Below are 19,655 nucleotides of genomic sequence, written 5' to 3' on the forward strand. Positions count from 1 at the left end.
TTTCATTTTTAATAATTTTAAAAAAATACATATATAGAAAGTATACATTGAAAGGGAAGTTTATGATTGCAATAAATTTGGGGAATATTAGTCAAATTTCTGGAGGTTCGTTGGGTTTGATTGATTAGGCCTATTAATGGATGGGCCAGAGCCCACCGACGTTTTTGAATGGAAAAAGACGTCCAGATTCCCAAAGGTCATTTTCGAACAAAAAAAAGAAAGAAAACAAAGTCCACTGTTTTAGGCACGGGGGACAACCGCGCCGACACAACCACACGGACCACGCGATTTCGCGCGACCAATTCCCGAGTAAAAAGGAGATAAAGGTGGGCCCCACCCCGACTAGACGATTATTTGATCCGGATCGGCAGACGGTGGTGAACATTTATGAAAGCCGTCGCATTTACGTCAATTTCCCTTTATTTTTTTATTTTTATTTTTTTCTTTTTGGTGGGGGGATCCTCGTCGTGTTTTCCAAAATCGGCTCATGTAAAATGTTTTTCTTTTAAAATCTTTTTTTCCCCTATTTTTAGCAAATTTGAATTTTTTGTCAAAAGCGTTTTTCAACCTGTAACAGGTCATATTGGTATTATTGTCAGATAAAAAAAAATGGTCATATTGAAATTTATATTTTTCGAAACAAAAAATATTTCGAGAATTTAATTTCTTTTAGAATACAAATTAGAAATGGCAGGTTGTTAATATCTTAAGTAGCTAAGTTTTACCTCGATTGATATTTACTCGAATATAGCTTGGTCGATAACGTTCTTATGAGCTTCCCTTGAGTTGAAAGTTTACCTGTCCAATCCAATATTTGTTGAACTAAATAAGAAATATTTATTATAAATTTATACACGATGAAATTGTGGTGATTTGTGTTAAATTAGTTGAGTTTGGAGGATTTGAGCTAGTTGAAAATAAATGTAGTCCTTCACATTTTAGTTATGATATGATAAGAGAAATTGTTAAAATAATATTGTGATGCTCTTTAATATTTCCAACTTACGAATAGAGTTAGAGGAGACAAAATTTCCTATTTTGCTTAATTCTTTAAAGTACTATTGGAGGAAAATCTGTTAATTACTCATCCTTCAAAATTTTAGTTGACTCTTTGTATAATAAAAATAATTACTTAAAAGGCGATTTCTGAATGTCAAAGCAAATATTTAATCCGAATATTTAAAGATATGGAAAGCAAAATTAAGTAGTGTAAAAAAAAAAAAAAAGTCAAAACTAAGTATGAAAGGGTTTTAAATAAGAGAGCTGAATTTATACATTATAAAAAGAAAAATCAACAAAATTTTGAAAGTATGTACACTTGTCACTTTTCGGACCAAAAACTGCACACAATTAAATCATTATTTAGTCAATAACAATTATTTAAAATATAGTTTAAAAAAGACTGTGTTACGTTTTTATTATTTTTCTAACGATAAACTCATGCTCCAAAAGTTGGCTTCCACCATTCGTGTGTATAGCAATGATTAATATTCATATTTATCACTTCTTTATTCTTTTTTTTTTTTTTTGTTGAATGGATTTGGAACCAGAAATGTATTGGTTTGGCTTTATATGTATAGACTAATAGGGATCTAGTTTATCAATGTTGATATGATATGATTTTATAATAAGGTGGATATATGATATTGATATATGGATGTACAAAAATTATTCCATTTGATGAAAAAATTATTCTATGTGCCACTTTTAGTTGTGAATTTCTCTTACTGAGGAAGATGATGAAAATAATAGTACCAAATATTTCTTGTTATCGATGTTTTGAGTTGAAGTTTTACCCTGAACTTAGTTAAATAATATACATTAAGTTTTTAATAATCAATATAACTTCTTGTCAGGTCAATTTTGGGCACCCTCCCTGCGTTATTTTCCATGATCTCCATCCAAAAAATATAAATATAGTTTTATAAAAAAAAATAGAACAAAAAATGCTATTTATTAATGTAAAAACTTTGAAATTTTATTTACTACAATTTTAAAAATTTTATCGGTTGGATAACCATTTCAGTTTTAATTAAAAAATAGTATTTTTTATTTTATTTTTATTTTTTAATAAGATATATTTATGTTTTTTTGGATGGAGATTATGGAAAATAACGCAGGGGCAAGTGCACAAAATTGACCGGACAAGGAGCTATATTGATAATTAAAAATTTGGTTTTTGGTTTTTATGTTTTGATAATTATTTTTGTTAGAAAATTGAAAATATATGTTAGAAGGATAAAATTCTATCTAAAGTAGGGATGACTGTGGTGTGGGGTGAAGATGTCCCCTCCCATTCTTATGCTCGTGAAAATTTTTTGTTCATATTTCAACCTTGTTCTTTGGTCTGAGAGTCGAGATCCAAGTTAAATAATCTACATTTGGGGACGAGGATATTCACGAAAAAATTACCGATTTTATAATTAATTTTCATTATTTGTAGAATATAAAAAATAAAAAAGTGTAATAAATATATATTAATTATTTTTAAAATTATATTTACTAGTATAAATAATTAATTTTTAAAAAAATTTAATATTTTATTCACAATTTAGTAAATATGTCAATAAAATATATATTAATTATTTAAAAAATTGAATTGGTGATCAGGTTAGGACATGCATTTCTTATTGTTAGAACGGTGACCCGACCTTGCGGGGACTTTGTCATATCTAATGTAAAAGACATGAAAAATACAAGTTTAGAGAGATGGAAATAAACCTTGAAAGATAAATTTTAGAATGATAAAGAAAAAGATTGAGAAAAAAATAATTAGTGAAAGAAAAGTTAAAGATAAAATGAGAAAAATTTTAGAGCGGAAGAATAAAGTTAAGAAGAAAAGATATGTTAAAGAAAAAAATTTAAAAAAAAAAGTTAGAGTAAGAAAACATTTAGAGAAAAAAACAAGATTTGAAATATATTTGTCAAATAAAATAAATAAATACAAAGAGAAATAAAATTGAAAGAGAAAAGAATATATAACTTTTAGACGAAAAATATATTAGGAAGAGAAAGTAAAGTTATAAAAGACAAAATTTTAGATAGATAAAAGTTCGAAAAAATATTAAATTTTTAGAGAGAAAAATGGGAGTGAAGCGTAAAAAAAAAGTATAATGAATTTTGGAGAGAGATAGAAATAATGATAAATATTTATAATATTAAAATTTTAGAGTGAGAAAAATAAACCTTTTAGAGAGATATTTAAAAAAAAATAGAATTGATTATTAAACACACAAATAGAAAATAAAATAGCTGTGAAAAGGGTCCTAAATAACTACGTAGAAACTTACAAATTTAAAAAAAGAATTCAACTCTAATATCATTTTTATTTGAATTATATCAATTTCATAACAAATATATGTTTTGTAATTCTTTTTATTTTATTTTATTTTGACAGGTGTTTTGTAATTCATTTGATACATTATAAGAATACCCATTCAACAAATTTTCTAACGAAAATTTATTAGAGGATATAAAATACAACAGTTTTTAAAGGTTAAAAGTGAATATTGCAATACTTGTCCAAATTTAAGGTGTAATTTGATAAAATTTAAAATTTATAGTAAAAATGGATACATATCTTGTTAAGTTCAGGATTAAAATTGATATTTTTTTTCATTATCTTTATATGTAGCTGTGGTATTTGTGTCATTCTTGACATTAAATATGATTGCTTACTGAGTCTTTTATAGCATTAAAATTTAGAGTTGGTTGAATCATGTGAATAATGTAAAAGAAAAAAAATTCCATTTTAAAAACCAAACTATTACATTGTCAAAAATTACCAAACATAAGCATATAAATTATAATATTAGATATTTTAAGCACTAAGTTTTGTTTAAAAAAAAAAAAAGTTGCCAAACGATTATCTCAATTTTTATAAAGAAGCAAAGAGTACGTATCAACTAGACAAAAAATGAGATAGAAATCCACTTAAAAGTTTTTATTAATAAAATCGACACATGTTCATATGTAATTAAGGAATATGAAGCTTTTTTTTTTTTGCATTAGAATAAAGTATACTTTATTTTAAATGAAAAAGTATTCACTTTTAACTTAATAAGATAATTTTAACCTTGAATTTTTAATTTCATTGGATTAAACTTTGAATTTAAGTGAGTGGTGAAACTAAAATATTTATTTTCTTGTCAAATATATATTGGTTAATCTATAAAAAAGTATGAGTATTGAAAGATGGAAGGAGGAATTCATCCACATAACAGCTTTAGTTAATAGTAGTAAATGACAATAACAAAAAAAAAGAAAAATTTGGTGAGCATTTATAAATTGACTTTCTTCATCTCCATTTCTCAGGATTTCAAACATAAAAATAAATAAATTTAGTTAAGGTTGTGTTGGGTGGGTTATCAATTTTAAAATGGTCTAATAAATCTTTAAATTTAATTAGATAGTTTTTAAAATTTAGAATCTATTAGACAAATATTTAGTAATAGGTCTGTGAATTAAAGAAAATTGGATAGGTAAAAAAAATTAAGTTTAATGGCCTATTAAGCAATTTTAAAGAGAGTAGTTTATTAAATACAAAATCGAAAGTTTTAAAATTGGGGGACTTATCAGATTCAAAATCGAAAGGAGCTTGGACCTTGTAGTATCACTTATCATAAGGTCATGGGATCAAGTCAGATAAAGTTCATTGATCTATTAAATACAATTTTAAATTGATTTATAATTTATAATTTTATTCCCTTTTTAGAGTTGGGTCCTATCAATCCCTTCCAAAAGAAAAATGAATGGGGTAACAATAGATATAGCCCATTTAAAATAGGCATTTCAAAATATTGTCAAATAACTTTCGTTTTTCAATAATGGCCAACGTAAAAGTAGTAAGATATGTACTAATGTTTTAGGGACGAAATTACCCTCTTCTATAATTTTAAAATGCATTGTTATTTTTCTACATAACCATCTTTATAGATAATTCAAATATTTTTAGAATCCTCCCTATCTTTTTCAATTCAAATAGGATTTTAGAGAGAATTATACTAACAAATCTAAGGAAAAAAAATAACATCTAATAAACATTAATAAACATAACAAAATGTAATTAGAAATAGAAATACTAACACCGGAAAAACAACAAATAAAAAATACGGTAAACAAATAAACAAAAACAACAAATAAAAAATACGGTGAATAAAGAAACAAAAATATAACAAATATGGTGAACAGAGAAACAAAAGTATAACAAATACGGTGAACACAAAAATACAACAAATACGTTAAAGAGAAGAACAAATACAACAACAAATATGGTGAAGAGGTGTATTTTTTAGAACAATTAATACAAAAATATAAAATAAGGAGAGAGCAACAAATACAGTGAACAAAGATCAACTAAAGAAATACAAAATAGTGTGGAGGAGAAATAACCATTTCTATCTCCTACTGCGTTGCCCCACCATTGTTCCCTTGCTCGATCATTGTGATGTCTCCTTATAATTGATGAATTCTATCTCCATATATATCTAAATTTATAATAATAGTGGTTGGAAAAAAAAAAAACTAGAACCAAGAAGAGATAAAACATAGGAGAGAAAATGGAAGTTATAATATTTTGATTTTAAAACTAATAATTAGAAGGATAAAAGTGTCAAATATCAAACTTGCAAAACAATTGAATAATATAAATGTACATTTTTCATTATAAAAATGATTTGACCATTTTTCAATACCCGATAACAACGGCTATAAATTCTAAAGAAAAATTGGCCCACCTATTATGAAAATTGAAAGACGTCAAATTATATTATAGCTAAAAGGAAAAAAAAAAAAAAAAAGAAAAAAACCTTTCCGCTTTTATATCTTGCCAAACAGTCAATATTATTGACTAAATTTCAATATTGAAAGCGATTTCCAAATCAATTTAATTTTTCTTCTTTGAGAGAGAGAAATTTAATTATGATGACTTTGAAATAAATCTTATCACTATTAATCTAACTTTCTTCGTTATTTTCTGCCGTAATTTGAATAAGTTCTACTAATAATTTCAAGAAACTTTTTATTGAGGTGATTTTTCTTTTCACATAAAACTTCATTCAAAACACTAATATGCCATTAAAGCTACATAAGTTTGAAAATCAGCTTCAACATAATCAAAAAGTCGACTAAGAGAATCGTTCAGCCAAAGATAAGACTCCCTACATTGAAAGAATTTCTAGCGGAACTATGGAGATCCTTATTTTATTCTCTACACACATGCTTGAAAGAAATTTCTTTAAACGATCTTGTCAAAAATTTCACATCCTCGAGTCAAGTGACTTCTTCACACTACCAATTAGTCTTGTCAATTAACATATTAATGACATGCAATGAATCAAATTCAACCTAAGCTACATTTCGAGGTATTTTTTCCTTTCGATTGACTGAAGTTCTTCCTGTTGTCGAATTAAATTCTTCAAACATAAGCAATAATCCTTATAGTTTGGTAAAGTTTCTATTTTTTGTTTCGTGTTTTTTATTTCTCGTTTCTTCCTTTTTAATAAACGAAAACATAATTATTTTTTGGTTAAAAAAATATATTTAGTCTCTATATTTTTGCTAAAGTAATGATTTTAGTCATGAGTTTGTAACAATTTAGTTCTTGTATTTTTAAATTAGTAACAATTTAGTCCTTATAGTTTAAAATTTGTAACAATTTAGTCTCTATCGTAAATTTTTTTTATTAAAATTAAGTCTTGATTTTTACCTTATAACGATTTAGTTTTTGTAATTTATAAACACAGTTGGTCTTTCATCAGTTTATTGATCTAAATGAATAAGAAATTTAACAAAATTTTTCATGATAGAGACTAAATCGTTACAAATTTAAAACTAATGAGATGAAATTGTTACATACTAGTTTGAGGACCAAATTGTTACAAATTTAAAAGTACATAAACTAAATCATTACAAGTTAAAGTTCAAGATTAAATCGTTACATCACCAAAAGTACAAGGACCAAAATATTTTTTAACCTTATTTTTTTTCTTATTCTTTCTATTTTTTTTTTTTGAGAAAAGAACAATAAATATGTTTGTTTTTCATTTTTTATTGCTCGTTCTCTAAAATCTTTTAAGTAAACAATTAATTTTTTTATGAAAATTTTAAAATAAATTTCAAAATTTGTATGTCATATTTGTTTTTTTCCTTAAATTTTTTTTATGTATTTTATAAATAGAAAATGATAAAATAATACTTTTATTTTTATTTATGTTGTGAAAAAAGTAGATACTGGATGACAAGAAACACAAATATGATTTCCAAAATTTCTAACACAATCATGTTGGAAACATTAGAAAAAAAAAACAAAAATAGTTATAGAATACTTAAGTTTCTACCGCTCTTTTTTAATTTTTCATGAGATCATAAATAAGTGACACATTTGAAAAAATATATAATTAATTTTTTAATAACTTTTTGACAACGCGAAATACAAACCTTTCACTGCATAAAGCTTTTGAAATTAACTTAAAAACTAATATTTAAAAAGTAAAAAATATTTCAATTTTTTTCAATATCGGAAACAATTCAAAAAATATATATAACAAAAATAGATTATTGATATTTATTATTAAGCCAAAACAGAGTGAGTAAGTTTGTAAAATGATGATACACGATGCAATAAATATTTTCAATTTTAAGCTAACTCAAAATCTCACTTTCTCACTTATTTATTATTATTTGTTTCAAGGAGGATGAGTGTGAAATAATATCTTTGTTGGGTTTGTAAGTAAATTGATTGCAAACGAAGTCCCACACTGATTACGGAAGGAAATGATCATGGGTATACAAGAGAGGATAATTATCTCCATTTGTGTGAGGCTTTTTGGATGGAACCAAAAGCAAAATTGTGAGGATTATGTCCAAAGCGGACAATATTCGAGAACTGTTGTCCTTAACAATCTTTCACCAGACTTTTGAATCGATGTTTACCACTCACACTAATTCGAAGATCATGAAAGAACTCATTTATGATTCTAACCGTGAGCAAATATTACACATATCACGGAAAGTCAATAACTTATTATATATATGTGATTGATATTTATGTATTACATGTATTACATCTTCATATTTATAACAATCTTGACATCAATATTTCTCTAATTATAAATATTTTTATAAATTATAAAATGGCTATTAAATTATTAGTTTGTAAATGTATAAATATTTGTTTTGATTTCATGACGTCCATTCTTGAAATGTTAAATTATCATACAACACAAAATAAATGAAGAAAAAAGAGTCTATGTATTAAAATATTAATATTAAATAAAACTCCCTCTTTATTATTCAAAATAAACCACGAAGAATTGTAACAGTTTACAGCAGTGACTCAATATAATTGGAAAAGTACTTGTTCCTTGCTCGTACCAAATTTTATCATTGCTACCATTAAAAAATTAGCGACTCATTATTTTTATTTAAAAATTTATGTTTTTGTTCTCGTCAAACATTTAATAATAGTGAGTACAATAGTGATCTGCACCGGAGCAAAGTATTTTCCATATAATTTATCCTCTAAAGTTTTCATGAAAGCTTTCTTCTTCTTCTTTTTTTGAAGTTAGATTATGTTATTAGTTTAAAGGGTCGGTGGCTTAATTACACTTTTTTTTAAGTTATGAAGTACCTTTGTTTGGACCTTGGAGTGTGCTTTCAAGATCCACATGGATTTTATTTCTTTAAATTAAACATCTCATCCACAACCATTTTAAGGTCATAATTCAATTGGTAAGATCATGATATTAAGTAACTTCTTATCAAGCATTCAAATTCTACGGTAATATTTTAAAATATATTAATACCTCGGTTAAATCATAAATTTAGACTCTATGATTGGAGCAATATTTCCATTTAGTCCATATAATTTTAAAAATTTCAATTTAGTTCTTATTGTTCAGGTTAATTATCTTCAATTTAGTCCTTATAATTTAGGCTTTGTTTCGATTCGGTCTTTATAGGTGGGTTAAATCTCACCCGCCATTCTTAAATTGTGTTTTACGTCCTTCCATTTTTTTTTAACTCAATCTTAAACTCTGATGCACTAAAATGCACAAAAATTAAGAGTTTTTCATTTTCTCACAAAGATAAACAAAATGATAGTTCAATAATTGTCACTCTTTTTCTGGCTTTTTAATAGAAAAAGACAAAAATATATTTAATAACTCTTCCTAATCTTTTTGTTCTCTAAAATTCTTAATTAGAAAATGGAAAGTCATACTTAAAAATACTTTTTCCAAATTAAAATATTCAAAACCTTTTATGTCATTTATAATCTTTTTTATATTTGTTATCCATGTTATAAGTGAAAAATGATACACTAATATATTTATTTATATTTTATAAAAAACTAGAAATAAACAATTAGAATTTTTTGTTCTAAAATTTATATATGGTTTTGGATATGTTCTTATAGCAAAAAAGAAATAGTAAATATTTACAAGATTATATTTCTCAAATAAGAAACAAAAACTTTATCAAATTCCCTTCAAAGTCCAAAATAATATACCTAAATTATATTACAGCAAGTTGGGGGGAATATTTAGGCAAAAAGTGGTCGTAAAAATTCCATGGAAATGGGGAGATGACTGGTTTCAAATTTGGGGACTTTTTTTTCCTTTTCTTTTTCTTTTCAATTTTAATTTTGGTATGAATCGCAGTCGCACCCCGCATTTGATTTTATTTATAGACCGTTTACTTTTTTTTTTCCTCTAATTTTGTTTGAATAAATTGATAAACTAAATTAAGTTATTAAAATTATGTTAATTATGGATTGTGCCAAGTTTGAATTTGGTCATGGTTTTAAAAGGGTGAATTTAGTCTCTCTAGATTGGGATTAAGTTTGAATTTAGTCCTTATGATTTAAAATTAGTATCTCTTTACTCTTAATGGTTTCAAAAGCTTCAATTTGGTCTATAAGTTTAGTCAAACTTCATAAACAGTCTATATATCGTTATCACAGTGATAAATTTTTTCTTTCACGTAGCTGTTTTATATTTGAATAATTGTGGAGTTTAGTACATTAGAGTTTAGAATTGAGTTTTTTTTTTTTTTTTTTTTTTAAGTTAGAGGTTCAAATAAATCTACGTCCAACATATATTAAGGAGTCTCCTCTGATAACATTAAATCAGATTGAGGACGTTATGATTTTGGAAAAGGTGTTTCGGGCACTAAATTTTGTTCATATTCTTCGTTCTTTGAACAAGCAAGCTTTTTTATTAATCAAGCGTGCCATTTTTTTATTGTTTATGTCTTTTGAGATAGATTCTAAATGTGGTGCGTAGTCACAACTTTTCTGATGTAACCTTTAATAATCACATTTTATAAAGTTTTTCTTTGATATTAGAAAAACAAAAAGAAGAAAAAATCTACACCCACGCATCCCACAACATAATTTTGTTGGTTGAAAGAAAAAAAAGGAAGATTTCAATGTAGAAATACAATTTACGTACCTCTCATTTTATTATTGTAGTACGACGATCATTATTACGCCGAAGAAAAAAAAAAGTCCGTCCTTTTTAAACCAGCCCACAACCACAACCCTTTTTTTAATTTTTTTCTTATGAGTTTTAGCGTTGAAAACGTGTATTTAATTTGCCAAAAACAAAACCCAGTTTTTCCAAAAAAAAAAAAAATGAAATTGGGAAAAAAAATCTCAGAATCTCAATTATAAAAACCCCCAACTTTGTGATTTTATTACCCACAATTCAAATATAATCCTTCCTCTTAATTAATTTGTTCGTGAAATCAAATCGTCGCCACCAACCACACCATGCCTTGCCTTTACATCTCCACCAACGTCGACTTGGCCGGAGCCGACACCGCCGCCATCTTCTCCGCCACCACCACCGCCGTCTCCTCCATTATCGGCAAACCCGAAAACGTAACACCCTCTCTCCTCTCCTCCTCCTTCCTCCCAGACAAATACCTAAAGGCTTGAACAGATGGATTTGATAAATTTAATTTGTATATTGGATATCTAACTTTTTGTTTTGTTGCGTTCAGTTTGTGATGGTGTTGCTGAAAGGGTCGGTGGCGATATCGTTCGGAGGGAACGGGGAGCCGGCGGCGTTCGCGGAGGTGGTGTCCATGGGGGGAATAAACTCGCAGGTGAAGAGGAACCTGATCTCCACCATTGCCGCTATTTTGAACGATAAACTTTCGGTTCCGCCGGCGAGATTCTTCCTTAAAGTCCACGACACCACCGCTGGTCGACCCATTTCCAAATTATGACTCCTCCGGCCACGGCGACTGCGACGGCTGCCATTGTACCGGTTTTTATATTATTAGTTTGACTTTTTTTAATTATTATTTTTTTTTTGTCGTGACAGTTAATTGGAGTTGTGTAGTTGAAAAATAATTCAAACGCCTATGATGGCTATGACTATGAAAATGTGAGAGAGAAAAGAAGAAAGAGTCCTCTTTATCGCTTTTGTATTTGATGGGTTATAAAATTAATATAACCATATATACATATTTTGAATATAACAAATATCGTGCGGATTGAATTCAGATTCACAACTTAGAATTAGTTTCCTTTTAATAATTAGTTATTGTTTTTGGCTAATAATATAACGAAATCTAGCCTTTAATATGTGCTTTTGTCTTTTTGTGTTACTGGATTATTTAATTTGAATTTTAATATTTATTTTAATTATCATATTTTCAAAGTAGTCTGGTATTTTTTTAAGTGTTTAGTTTTTTTCTTTTATTTGAAAATTTTTAACACAAATTTTATACATGGTGGAAACCTTTTAATGTAAATTTGTGGCTACATTTCAAAAAAAAATTTATTGAGTGAATTGCTATGTTAAATCTATGTTTGAAAGAAATAAAATAAAAATGAAAATAAAATGATGAAATTGTCATTTTTTAAAAGTATAAAGACTGAAATGGATGTTTCGAAAATACAGGGATCAAAATAAACAAAAATCGAAATGATAAGGATCAAAATATTACTTGAACCTTTATTTTTATAATAGTAAAAATAATAATTAATGTAAGAGGGAAAAATTATAAAATTTGTATTTATAGCTGAATTTTATCTTTCTGATCTTTATTTTTTTAATTCTACTATGTGTTAATTGTTTTTTTTTTCTTTTTGACTTAATTTTTCTTGAAACATAACCCAACAGTGAAAATGTATATGTTGATGTCGGCTTCTGCCGACTTACCAATGTCAGTCACATAGCAATTGGACGAGCTGACGAGGCGCAACGTACCTTAAGCAAGATAAGATTTTTAAAAAGAAAACAGACGCTTCGACGCTTAAGTCAGTAAGATGTGAGTTCAAGTGGGTCATTCTCGAAGCAGAATTGTGTACCTAGGTTGGAGGAACAAGGTCCTTTTATAGGTAGAGTGAAGGATCATGTCCGTTATGGTCATTACGACAAGACGGTTGGATGGTTATGGATTGTCGAACCATAGGTAAGCAATGACTGAGGTCAGCTATTTATCCTTTCATATGGATGAGCTTAATAGCTCGATCGTGGATGAGCTTAGGAGCTCAGCCATGGATGAGCTTAAGAACTCGGTAGTAGATGAGTTTAGTAGCGGCCATAGTTGAGCTTAGGAGCTTGACGGTAGGTGAGCATAGTAGATCAGCGGTAGATGAGATTAGGAGCTTGACGGTAGGTGAGCATGGTAGATCGACAGTAGATCAGCTTAGGAGCTCGATGGTAGATAAATTTAGTAGCTCGGTCATATCTCAATCATGTGGTAGTTCTAAAATCTATTGATTTGTACTTGATTTTGATTCGAGCTGTATAGTTTTAAAAATCTTTTTAATTTACTTCTTATAATATGGTTAAATTTTGCAAAAGATTATTTGTTGGTAGTATCTGGTTAACACTACCTTGATCTTATTGGCAAGTTTGGCAAATTTTGGTCGATTGCATTAGTGCTAATTGGATTAGAGCTTAATAGGTATAAAGTAGAGAGATTAACGAGCTAAATTAGTTAAAACCAATCTAATTTTTGCATGTACTAATGTTAGCTCATCATTATTCTAATCTAAGAAAAACATATGACAGACAAGAAAATTATTTACATAATTACATTTAATAATGATATGGAAAAATTTAGAGATTTAACTAAATTATTGATACCAAATTGAAAATTTTACCATATAAAGAGAAATTACATTATACAAGCAGCTATTCTTAAAAAAAAAAAAAACTATAATTTTGATATTCACTGTGCATAAAAATTGATTGGTAATGACAAAATGTATTAACAAAAGGTAAAATAAGTATTATCTAAGATTTTGAAAAACATTTTATTTTTGTGATATGTAATTGTTAAATGTTTCAATTAAGGCATTAAAATATTTCATTGTTTTCTTTTTAAAAACAATTCTTTTGGTTTTCGTAAAAACGGGAGTGAGATCTAAAACTTTTTGATAAAAATTTTTGAGCTTGTTCTTCGATTCCATTTGGTTTCGGTGAGTGGACACATGAGTTTGAAGTTGTGCTAATCTTAAGAAACAATATCGATGTAAATTAATAATCATACCGAAATTGCTTTGAAGACAGTACATTATCCACGACACAACCAATCATTTTCCTCTAAATTATTCTCCCCGCAAAGATGAACATGAGAATTTCAAAATATATAACCTTAGAAAATAAAGGATCAAGATAAAGAAATTGGAACATGTTCGATAGGGGCAATTGAAAAGATGGGTTATAAATGGCCAATCCATCTTATCATATTTATTAAATAGTAACATAGATCCTACCCAAAAAAAAGTTGAACTTTATGATTAGACTTAAAAAAGCATTTTTTGCTTTCTTGCCGTCCTTTTTTAAAAATTTTCTAGCTGGCTACTTGAGAAATACCAAAAAAATGGGACATATTTTATAAACGTGTGAAAGCCTCAATGTCAAACATTATTTGAGCAAAACATTATGGATATATATAGGTGCTATCTATTAAAATATATTATTATAGAAAGTGGCCCAATTAGTAGTTGTCTAAACAATTGCGGCAATGAGTCAATGACCCAAAAAAAATAATAATAATAAATAAATAACATGAGAAACTAAATTTAAATTTAATTAAGAGAGATAAATATCCTTTATTTATTTTAAAATTTAAAAAATAATATATAAAATAATAAAACTATTTCGTTTTTAAAAATTATACTTTGTTTTGGTACAATTTCATTAATAAGTTTTTCACACCTCTATTGAAAACATATTTGAATTCTTTGTCGGATTTTAAAAATTAATTTCTTTCCATGAATTATTTGAAATTTTGAAATTGTTTGAATTTTATATATTAAAGATGAAATGGTTATAAAATGAGACCTAATTATTCGAAAGTTTTTAGAAAGAGAAGATCGTATGCATATGTAAAACATATAAGTTAAATTCTTATGGATGGAGAGTTAGTTTGTGAGTGTTTTGTAAAAATTTAAATGGGTAACAATCTAGTCTCAATCATTTAAAATTTATAACGATTTAATCCGTAAGTTTGTTTGTTAAGATTTAATAAAGTTTCTTATATATGGTAGATGAGAGACAAAATGTGTTTATAAATTATAAAAATATAATCATCATAGGATAAAAATCGAAATTTAATTTTATAACTAAATTGTCACCCATTTAAAAGTATAAGTACTAAATTGTGATAAATTAAAATTTAGATTGAATTGTTATTACAATGAAAGTAGATAGACGGAAGGTGTTTTTTAACCATCATTTTACTCAATTACTCTTTCTTTTATAGATTTCTTATCATTCCATAATTTATATTTATTCAAAAAATAAAGAATAATACTAACCCTACTTTTAATTTAATATGTAAAATATATAAATAGATCAGAAAAATGCAATCGTTTTTAAGCCATTCAAACCAATTATCACATAATTGAGATAAATATTATATTGAGCCGATTTATCATCTACCTAAAATCATTTTGATGTAGATAAAACTTACCATCCAAATTTTAAAATGTATTTTTAAGCCATTCAAACCAATTAATTGTCACATAATTGAGAGGGCTCAATGGACCACAAAACAAAAATCTAATGAAGACTCTATGATGACAGAAAATCATCAAGTTGCGAATGTTGACTTGGATTGATGGCTGATCGGATAGACAGGTTGGAACTTGCTGGACAGGAGACCTGCAAGACAGAAAACACTACAACGTCCTTGTCAGAAAAAATCCAAACTGTATTGAGAGAAAATACATTGTGAGTGTACTTGGATAGAGGTAAATGGTCTCCATTGATAGGCGAGGTCCCTGACAACTTTCCCGACAGAACCTCTAACAGCTCTTTAAGATAATCGTGAATCACGACGTGCTGTCGTGAAATATGTCGGAATAGGGAGTTGAGCAAAATGAGTTCGGGATGGTCCATCCGAATAATGGGGACGGGACTCAAGGAAATCCTGGTCGGCTTGATAGTAAAGATAGGTACCGAGATGGTAAAACTTGTCTTTATTGTGCCAATGTCACGAAATTTTCCTTCCAACCACCCGCAAGATTACTATTATTATGGAACCTCCACTACTCCTCTCCCACGTGCTTCCCCGAGATTCCCGTTTATATTTCTTTAATATTCTCCTCTCTAGTGCCAAATAAATAAATAAATAAATAAAAACCCTCAATCTTTGGCACGTGCTTTGTTTTCTTTTGCGGTGATATTTGGTACAATATAGCTATTTTTATTGTAACTATCATATATAGTTTTCAATGGGATCATTATTCTTTGTTGATTTTGTTTGGCAATTAAATATTTTTGGTGCAGTAGGTACAATGTGTAGAGTATATGGTTCAAGTCCAAGGTACTCATGGAATGTTGATTGAATTCTTTGACATATTAATTTAGACCAAAAAACAAGGAAACGAAGCCTTTTAACATGTTCGACCCAATTCCACAATTTGCTTGAGCTAATTGTGATTTGATTTTTTTTTTTAATAATTCTTCAATTTGATTGGGACTCAACGACTAAGTCGTGAACCATTTTTCAACTAAAAAAAGTACTTGGCCACTTGAAATAAAAAGAAGGTTAAATCTTTTTTTCAAATTATTTTGCCCACTTTGTACGCTAACAATAATGACTCTAGGGTGTTTTAGTCATTTAGACTCTCGAAACTTAGGTAAAGGACAATTTGACCTTCATAGCCAAGTGCAACCATTTACAAAATAGTTCATATATATATATATATATATATAAATAAGATTTTTTTTTAGTTCGATCGAAAGGTGAGAATGAGAGATTGAACTTCTCCAACTTCTAAGAGAAGAGTAAGATATTTTAACCACTTTACTAAGTTTACATTGACAAAAAAAATATTGGTTTAATCGACTGAATTTAAAAGAGTAAGTTCCTTATTATTATCAAATTATTATACATTAATCTATTTTTAAATCATTAGGTTATTTAAAGATGATGTAGTAATTTCATTTAGTATTTATAGTTTTCCTTTTATTATGGATACAAAGAAATTCATAGAAAATAAAGGATGACCAGTTCCACTTTGAATCTATCCATCTTTTGTAACTCAGTGTATATAGAAAGGAATGTAATCCAAACTTTCTCTTGCTGCCCATGAACTTGTGGATTTGTATTTAATTAATAGTAAAATAATTTAGATAATTGCACTCAATATAAATTCTATGCTAATCTATAATGCATATTTTAAATTAATTAGATTGTAGTAGTTGAATTGTTCTTATAGATATAGCTAGAACCCAGAGGGAGCAGTTCGGTAAGAAACCTTTTGAACAATTTAAAAAGTTTTTTTTTCTTTGTTTGAATTAGAATGTTTTGGGTTAGGTAATGTAAGTCTTTTTTTTTTTAAAGTCACAATTTTATGGAAATGATAGTATAAATTTTCTTTACATTTCTTTCTCTTTTCTACTCGATTCATATTTTTGATAAATTTATTTTAAATTTCGAAGTACTTTCTTGGTTTTCAAATTATTTTGTAAATTTATTGGCCATGAATGGGAATGAAGGAATGAAAATTATTATTATTTTTTTTATGAATATTTACCAAATTGTTGGAATTAGAATCAAATGATGGACCACCCACTTTTTTCAGGGATAATCTCGTACACTTTCATCAATCTCATTCTCATTTCTTATTTGGTGAGTCTCACACATTTATTGCAATTACTTTTCTACTTTTACACTTACTCCTTCGTGATTACGAGACCCATAACTTTTTATTTCTGTTTTATACTTTTTTATTTCTTTTTCATTTATACTACTGATATTTTTTTAGTAAAAATGTATATCTTTTACGAGTTGTTGTGATATTATTATAAAATATTAAATTTACATTTAAAATTTAAAATTTAATTTAATTTTGTTTTTATTAGTTCTTTCATCAGCATTAATTAACTGTGTTTTATTTCTTTCTTCAAATATATATATATATATATATATATATATTACGTTGACATATCGTTCGACATGTCAACATATCGAGGTGCTTGACATTGACACAGGAGCGGGGGAGAAAATCGTTTTTCACCCATGTCTTGGACATGTCGACTAATTTCTTCTTTCCTTTGCTTCTTCTTCTTCCTATTATCAATCTGTTTTGATTTTGGTTCTTTTTTCTTCTTTTTCCTACTACAATCATATAATCTTTTACAACCTCGATGATTATAATTTTAATCTTTTCAACATAACCTTTGCATTTTAATCTAAACATTTGGTAATGAGATCATTAGGAATATAAGATTCAGAATTTAGTTTCTATTGTTCTTTTAGAATAGTTGACTATTTCTCTAGTCTCTTCCATTATAGAAATTCACTTATAAATGAGATAATTACCAATTTTGTTTCAAAATATATTTCAAATTAACTCATATTTTTTTACTTCTTTTTCCCCACTTTTGTTTTCAAATTTAAATTTACACAATTTTCAAACATATTTTCAAATCAACCACCCATTCAACTTTCCAATCATGATTTTGAAAAGTTCAAGTATGTAACTAAAGACTAGATTGGATTAGAAATTATCAATAAAACATAATCAAGCAACAATGTACTTTAATTTAATAATTCAAATAATTTCCATGTATGTATACAAGAATTTGTTCCAACGTTTTCATTGTGACGACATTTCCATGAGTAATATTACTTATATATTTAAATATGATGGTTAAAAGTGAACAATTATAGGCAAATTAGTTGTACTAAAAAAATTATAGGCAAATTAAGCTACAATTAAAGTTTACTTTACTTATTCAAATAATTTCCATCCATCTCCATTAAAAAAAAATCATACTTGGACATTTCCATCGATGTTGACATTTTTATAAGTAAGATGGTCATATTCTTACGTATAATGGTTAAAAGTGATCAGTTATATATTAATTAAGTTACAATCCAAGTTTTATTTACTAATTCAAAAAATTTCCATCAATTTCCATAATTTTTCCTCAAATTTCCATCGACATCGACATGTCCGTTCAATTGATGTCCATTGACATGTCCGTACAATTGGGATCTCGACATTTCGAACCTTGATTACCATATTAGTTGGTTAGTATGTTACATTTCAACTTCTATTTAATTTATAACTGTAATTTGGTCTAAGTATATTTATTAGACGCCAAAGTGAGCATAGCTCAATGTAATTGGTATGGGTATAATTTTTTATGTTTCTACGAATTAATTAAAAAAAATTATAACCTACTTTTAATTATAATTATTGTTAAACCGTAACTCATATATTACTGTGGTTAATTCCTCTAAACCATGGTTACTTCGATTCCATATTTTGTAATAACTACTCTTAAAAAGGGTTTTAGTGGGTTAGGTAGTTTTTGTAAAGTTCTACTACCCAACTTCTTCATCTCTCCCTTTTGACCAATTCCTTGTGAGCAAGAATTAGATGATGATTCTTGTTTTTTAATAGTTTTTTGAACAGTGAATAATAATCTCTCTCTGGCTTCTAAAGTAGATGCAGGCATCTCGTCGGACTACTATAAACGAATTGTGTTCTTTTTTCTCTTCCTTCTACACTTCTTGTTGATCTGGTGATTACAGTATCAATAAAGTATTATGTATTCTGGACTATTTACTCAACAATTAATAAAAAATTTCAAAAGTTTTGTAACTCTTTATCTTTTAGAACTATATAAAGAGCTTTTTTTTTTTTTTTTTTTTACTTTTTCTCCCAACTTTTTTCTCACCAAAACTTGAGCATTCTTTATCCTATGGTATGTTTTTCTCCTTTAGTCAATGTCTTGTGTTTTTTTTTTATATTTTAACTAGATTGTTTGATCTAATGCATTTAACTTTTAGTTTTTCTTTTAATACAATATTAATACTTGTAATTTCAAATAATACTTGATTACTTAAAATATATAAGTAATTTATTCAATGACGTACTTGTGTTTTTTTCTATGTGTTATTCTATTTTTCAATGACTCAAATAAGAAATCAAAACAAACTTTTATTTCCTAGCATGGAGGATCGAACATTCGAACCTTGAAAAAAGAGTATATATCAATAATTATCATTGAGGTATATCCATGTTAGCAATTTTCAACTTTCAACCATTTATAAAGAAGATTATTGATACTCCAACTAATTTAATCATACACATGTGAGGCGTTTCAAAACCTATTTAGTGAGAGGGGGATTTATATGGAAAAGTGAATTATTTTATAGAAGATTAA

At 27.2% G+C, this 19,655-nt stretch overlaps 1 protein-coding gene across 1 annotated transcript; it reads left to right on the forward strand.

Moving 5' to 3' along the window:
- Positions 1–10,681: 10,681 nt before the first annotated feature.
- LOC111013868 (uncharacterized) lies at positions 10,682–11,511 on the forward strand. The gene is made up of 2 exons (XM_022288398.2): positions 10,682–10,882; positions 11,005–11,511. Exons 1-2 carry the CDS (start codon positions 10,772–10,774, stop codon positions 11,230–11,232), a joined length of 339 nt encoding a protein of 112 aa, XP_022144090.1. The 5' UTR covers positions 10,682–10,771; the 3' UTR covers positions 11,233–11,511.
- The last annotated feature ends 8,144 nt before the right edge of the window (positions 11,512–19,655 follow it).

Source organism: Momordica charantia (assembly GCF_013281855.1).
Source record: "Momordica charantia cultivar OHB3-1 chromosome 1 unlocalized genomic scaffold, Mcharantia_2.0 BLBB01000001.1, whole genome shotgun sequence".
NCBI lineage: Eukaryota > Viridiplantae > Streptophyta > Magnoliopsida > Cucurbitales > Cucurbitaceae > Momordica > Momordica charantia.

Bases quoted from the DNA above. Each gene is read 5' to 3' on its own strand.
- LOC111013868 (XM_022288398.2), top strand. From the start codon at position 10,772: ATGCCTTGCCTTTACATCTCCACCAACGTCGACTTGGCCGGAGCCGAC. The intron at 10,883-11,004 runs GTAACACCCTCT...TGTTGCGTTCAG, and splicing joins TTATCGGCAAACCCGAAAAC to TTTGTGATGGTGTTGCTGAA.